We start from the raw sequence: 6643 nt of genomic DNA on the forward strand, positions 1-6643 counted from the left end.
ACTTGTGGTGCTTGAACACAAACAGGAGACAAAATATATAAGGATTTAGAAATAAGAGAGAACAATTTAAACAACAAGGGAGTGATTTGATTTGTGATTTAACAAGACAAGGATGAGCTAGTGAGTTGGGATTGTTGAAGAATAAGACAGATGTGGGGGGAAACGACATAACACAGAAATGATATGTAAAAGATGATAATTTACAAAAGAATGGTTAAATTTTGATTGATTTTGATACTCCTTAACCACATGAATTTATACTTTGAAGACTATCACCTCTCATGTAGAAAAACACACATGCAAAAAAAAAAAAAAAAAAAAATTCAAACAAAAAGTGGTTGGTCATCAATGTGTTATACTGTGAAATCATCTTGGCCTTTGGATGAAATATGAATCGTTGACCAGACGCTCTGTGTTGTAATTGATTTGTATCGTTAACATTACTGGATTATGGATAGTACATAACGATGTGGTATTTACTCTGGTAATTGGATAAAACCTGTGTGAGATTCTGGATATAAGCGCCAAAACTGAGATAAGGTAGGGTAACTTGTTACTCAGCATGCGTAGCCTAGACCATAGCAACAGTGTGTCTGTAAACATCCGCTATAAACTTCCGGTGAGATCAACGGCAAATTCAAACTTTGATTGACAGGACCCTTACCATGCCAAATAATTCTATAAATCGAAATATCTACTAAAAACTAATTTTGATAAGAAAACCATTTATATATTCAGATTCCTTACTAAAATATGAATTACCATGACAGGATTTGATATAAAGGTATTAATGCAAAACATGAAATAAAAGAAAATCTTTCTCTGAAGTGAGAGCTGCTAAAATTTTGTATTTCCAGCCATTTTCCCAAGTTGTCTACCTTTTATACCCCGTGCCCGGCCTTTAAAGTATGATAACTAAATGACAGTGATCGGTGGTGGTCGAAGGATACCGTTGTTGTAAAAGAGAATAATGCTCTAATTATGTTTTGTTAAAAATAGAAAAATGCATTATATACGTATCCAGAGAAAAGGACCCGGCATCATATAAAATTCTCAGACAGATTTTTGACTCAAGTTTGTGTAAAATCAAATACTTGAGTAAAATATCTGTCTGAGAATAGTTTTATGGTGCCGGACCAAGGACTATTATAATAATTCCATTCGGGAGAAGACGGACCTTTTTAGTATAAAGCATACGTCTAATCCCATTTATATTTAAGCTTTTAATTGTTTATTTAGGATTCGATGTCAGAAACAACATTTTAACATTTTGATATTTTCTCTAAATCTCGAAAACATTGTATTGAAAGAATATTAAACCATGAAAGTGAGTACATGTTCACTTAGAATGCCAAGAATTACCAATTCCGATTACCCATATATTTAATAACAGTTATTACATCATACCAATGTAAATATTGACCTGATGCATCTGCGATAGACTAGAATAAACGGACTTCGAAAGGGTAGCAGCTGCTTGTCGCATACATATTATTATGTAAATATGTATGCATCTTTTCGACGTAAGTTCTGCTATGCATATATTTATGCACATGCATGAGGGGATGCATTACTACTATTCACAAATAAATATTTTCAGTTGATTAATTCTCGTGTTTTCTTTCCTCATTTGACGACGGTTTAAGTAAATTGGCTAAAAAAGCACCTTAAATATATGTGCACCTTCCTAAAGTGGTCAGCTTATTTTTTCTTTTACCCCAGACAGGGATATCCATAGTTTTTTCTATCTCACCCTAGGGTAAAGACAAGCTACACGAGATCTTTGCACGTGCCCAACAATGGTATGACGTCACGACAACAGTATCATGACGTCGCGGTAATAGTATTATAACGTCACGACAACAATGAAATGACGTCACAAAGACGGCGAAGACGGCGACTTATTGAGGTCAAGTCATCCTCGCTTGCATAAGTGACACGTTTATTAGAGACACAAAGTGGTGCACGGGGTAAGAGAAAAAGAATCATTCAACCTCTTTGGGGTGAGACAGGAGATCTCAACCCTCGGGATAAGATTCTTAAGCTGTCAAACATTCGGCACGGTCTCGTGTTTGATAACTTAAGAATCTTACCCCTCGGGTTGAGATTCTCCTGTTTCACCCCAAAGGAGGTGAAAGATTCTATTAGTCCTCCCGCAAAACCCGTTAGTTTATTGATTCAATGTTTATTGAACTCTAATAAAGCGGTCACTACTTGTCGTACGCGATAAGTGACCATAAGAATAGTGTACCAATTGCGTTTGTTAATAAGTATGTTATGCATGTTTGTATATATACACAAATACAGTTTGTTTAAATATACATATATCTATATATAAATTTCATGTGTTTTATTAGTTAAAATATTCTAATCTACCTGGTTTAATTAAGCAGTCTTTTAGCAGCCGACTAATGCCACTCATTTATCTCATATGTCTACTTTGTTTTTATTATCCCTATTTCTTTTAGTCTTATAGGAAGAAACTTTTTCCTCATTTTGAATAAAGTAATGTTTTTTAATTGCATAACAGCCTCTTCATTGAGGGGTGTTCTCAGAAACTAAACTATTTTGAACTAGATACGTAAAATACTGGCAGCAATTAATGTTTTATTCAACTACAGTGCACATTTGCCAAAACATGCGCTGTATACATGTACTGAGTGCGAATGGCTCTGTTTTGTTTAATATCTCGTACAATTGGCAGTCGAGTGTTGTGTACATATAGAGTCACTGGTCGTCTCTGTGTAGCCTGCTAGCTGTGTTAGCTGAGCGCCTGTAAAAAGAATATATACTTATTATACAGACTTACATAAGGACAACAGCTTTTATGTTGACCTGCCAGCGCATTGTGTCAATGACTCGTCTTAATGCAAATATAGTTATTTAAAAAGTGCAATATACATGACAAATGTAGAAAATTATCTTTTATATCTTTTATCTTTTAACTTCACTGTAAAGTGATATAATGAAAGTACAATTAATATGTTTTGTCCTGTTTGTATGTAGAATAATACGCTAATTATCTAATTCTTTTGATATTGTCGCAAAACAAAACGTTGCCTTCAAGTATCAATAAAATGATTCGGAAACAATAAGAGATAATCCTAAATAATCTCAGTTTCTTGGTGTACCTATTTAAAATATCCAAGAACCTGACCACAATGTAACGAAATGTTTACGAAAAATGTCGATATTTCACTGTTTAGACGTATTTTCCTAGCGCCATCATATCTTCGTCAACAATAAGCATCGCTGGTATTAATGGTCATGATAGTCTAAATTTGAACATACCTTCTAGCAAGTTGTACATATTGCAGTAGTTAGTTCCGTAGTCCAACACGGCATACCACGTCTCCGCCCTTGAATTACCCTAAAACACATATATATGATATATGATAAATATAAACGAGAAAAAAAATAGAAGTACACCTAACATTCTGTGCTTGAATCAACCATAAACAAATGCATTCATGCACAAAATAAATGGTATTACATTGTACAATGCCATTCAAACTGTGTCTATTGCAGCATTTGAATGTCTATTCATTTCTCTTAACGATCCTTCTGGCCTCAGTATCATGAAACAATGAAGTCCAAAACTGTCTAGATTTTTTTAAAAGATGACGTTACAAAACGTTACGTCATTTCTGATTGGCTAAGTCTAAACTTAAGTTTCAGATTGTTTCATGATACTGGAACCCGATTTACTTTTGAAACACAATGGCTTAATAAATAACGGTTAGGATAATTTTATGAGCAGTGATATTTGTAATGAATAATGAATAATCACGTTTACTTTCTATCTGACGCTACATGCCAACTGAGGATAAAAATACATGTAACACACAACTATTGTACTGTAACAGTAAAATTAATTACTTAATGCCTCTGTGACTGTGACGTCATAAATCATTAAAATATGACGTCACAATCACCGGAAAGTAAAAAAATCATCTTTGAACGACATGTTAAACAAAAATACAACGAATTAATACCTACCGTAAATATTTTCCATTATTGCTAATCTCAAAAATCTAATTAACATTTTACGTCAGAATCAACGTCCTACTCTCACAAATACAATTAAAATATGACGGCAGAATCAACGTCCTACTCTCACAAATACAATTAAAATATGACGTCAGAATCAACGTCCCACTCCCCACTAATAAATCCAATGACGTCACAATTAAAGCATAATTGCAGTACAACGACTTACCACTACTGTGCATTGTCCTCCAGCGTCGGTCCTGGGGCCGTCGGTCAGAGTAAATGTGATGTCATCTATGTAATGTTTCAGTGGAGTCTCGTGAGTGAGTTTCACTACGTCACCGGTATTACTCTTCAGCTGGAAATGATAAGAGATCTCTTAATGTGAGCATAGAGGGAGATGTAAACCTGGCTCTAGCGAGTGTCATTCTGAATAATTTTGTTTGCTTGTTTGTTTGAGTTTTACGGCCCATCGACAACTTAGGTCATTTAGGACCAAACCACATTCTGAATAATATTCTGCGGACGAGGAAAAACTGTTATTTTACTCAATCCATAAAGTAGCTGTAAGTGACGTTTGAACAGTTCGACTGCTAGCGTATTTGACCTTGTGATTAAAGGTAAAAACGCTAACAACATTATATCATATAAAACATTTAAGTGATTGTAGCAACCAAATTAGTTTTATGGTACAGTCATGAGACATAAGTATTCGTCACTGTTGTTTTCCCCGATACATTCTTTGCAGTTTTACTTTTTTTCTTTGAATTTTCCTGAACTCATCTACTGATGGAATTCAACCAAAATTGCCTATAGAGAATTGTCTACATTTTCGATTCACAGTATTTGTATAATTATCCGTTACCTACTTTTTGGGAAAACAGCGTTTGTGTAGAAAGCAAAACTTTTTCGTTGCCATTTTAGTAAAAACAAAGAAGGAAATGACGTCACATAAATAATAAGCGGTGCACAAAAATGATAATAGTTTTAAAACGAAGCATTGGAAAATTTTGCAAAATTTGTGAGCTGAAAGTGTTGACAATTCTCAAAAAGTATGCTAAATCTGGTACAAATAAGAAAAAATAATAAAAATAATAATACAATTACATAGAATATATAGGGAAAAACAACAGTGACGAATACTTATGTCCCATGATTGTACCTTGAGTAACAATAAAATTTACAAACACTTTTGAAAACATTCTTCGTTGTTCATTATAGTCAACGGCTGACGAAATGGCCAAAATAGTTTTGTCACAGCCCTTTACTAACAATCTAAAATTATCAAATAATCAATTATCCATACCAAGTATGCTTTACAATGGCTACTCTACATTTTCAAATGAACATCATCTTTTTTTAATTTTTCTATTGATTACAAAAGGAAAACTTTAACAGTGATACCAACCTCTTTTATCATACTTGACATTAAAATAACGAAAAGTTATACGAACCACGTATAGACATTTCTCGTTGACTGGTCCCGATCGACAATTGTCGGGTCCGCTCCACGCCTGAACTTGTGTTAGTAAACCAGAAAGGACGGTGTCACAGCTCTTTCCGAATGTCCTACAAATGAATAAAAAAAAGGAGATGATACATGACTGCGCATCAACTTATTATAATGGACTATAATTCACGTGTCCATGAGTGACGATACATTGACTGCGATTTAAGTTCGAAATTTAGAGCCAATTGTTTCAATTGTATTTGTATTTGAGACATTTAACAACACACTTAAATTTCTTATATCATGTCACCCGTGAAATACACAAAATTTGATCGCACACAAGAAAGTTAATTTGGAGTGATCCGAATGAAAAAATAGCCGATAAATATTTACAAAAAATATCCTATCATGACACAAGAGACCAGACACAATGTCGAGATAAGATAAATCACAAAAAAATCAAAATCCAAAGATTATATTAACAGTAGAATTTAGAATTGCGAACTGAATTATATTGCACAAATGTAATGATAATAATCATATAACTGGTTATCTTCGCGGTTTTATTTTTTATTTTTGCGATTTTGCCATCAAACTATAAAAATTAGTTTAGTTTACCAACAACTGCAATTCGGCTTCCAGAGAATAAGATATTCAACCATTGGTGAATACTTCAACGATCAAATTCTCGTAGCCATAGCGAAATCGAAAAAAATATTTTCCCTGCGAAAATATCCAGATATACGGTATTTTCCGAACATGTATCGGTACCTACCATGTGGCTTTACATTGCGCATGAGGAAGGAGCAATCCAATGGATACTCCGGTACAGCAAAGAAGGAGAGCAATCAATATGGTCTGTGTCATGTTGAACTGTAGAAGTCACTAGTGGCCGTCGGGCCTGGGCTTCTTTTTTATACTATGCGACCTCGTTCGATAACGATAATCTTATGTGTGTAGCAGAAACAGGTGTGTCCAAACTGGTTGACATTTTGTCTGGTAATATATCCAGGACAACACTCACGATACTAGATTGTCCGCGCAGGAATCGTAATAAGTTTTTTTAATCAATTCCATCGCGTGTAATAATGATATCAAAACCGAATTATCCATATGTCTTAGTATAGAAGAACTTCATTTATTTAGAAATTATTATGACACGTGCAATTCGCGATAGAAACAGTTTATACGACACCAATGCCG

The 6643-nt window shown here is 34.1% G+C and overlaps 1 protein-coding gene across 1 annotated transcript; it reads right to left on the reverse strand.

The window, feature by feature from the left end:
• Positions 1-2594: 2594 nt before the first annotated feature.
• LOC138307661 (uncharacterized) lies at positions 2595-6373 on the reverse strand. Its single transcript, XM_069248479.1, has 5 exons — positions 6216-6373; positions 5445-5559; positions 4220-4348; positions 3292-3370; positions 2595-2773 (listed from the first exon to the last, which is right to left on the reverse strand). Exons 1-5 carry the CDS (start codon positions 6305-6307, stop codon positions 2682-2684), a joined length of 507 nt encoding a protein of 168 aa, XP_069104580.1. The 5' UTR covers positions 6308-6373; the 3' UTR covers positions 2595-2681.
• Between the last annotated feature and the right edge of the window lie 270 nt (positions 6374-6643).

Source organism: Argopecten irradians, chromosome 14 (assembly GCF_041381155.1).
Source record: "Argopecten irradians isolate NY chromosome 14, Ai_NY, whole genome shotgun sequence".
Taxonomy (NCBI): domain Eukaryota; kingdom Metazoa; phylum Mollusca; class Bivalvia; order Pectinida; family Pectinidae; genus Argopecten; species Argopecten irradians.

Bases quoted from the DNA above. Each gene is read 5' to 3' on its own strand.
- LOC138307661 (XM_069248479.1), bottom strand. From the start codon at position 6,307: ATGACACAGACCATATTGATTGCTCTCCTTCTTTGCTGTACCGGAGTA. The intron at 5,560-6,215 runs GTAGGTACCGAT...ATTCATTTGTAG, and splicing joins GCGCAATGTAAAGCCACATG to GACATTCGGAAAGAGCTGTG. The intron at 2,774-3,291 runs GTATGTTCAAAT...TTCTTTTTACAG, and splicing joins TATGTACAACTTGCTAGAAG to GCGCTCAGCTAACACAGCTA.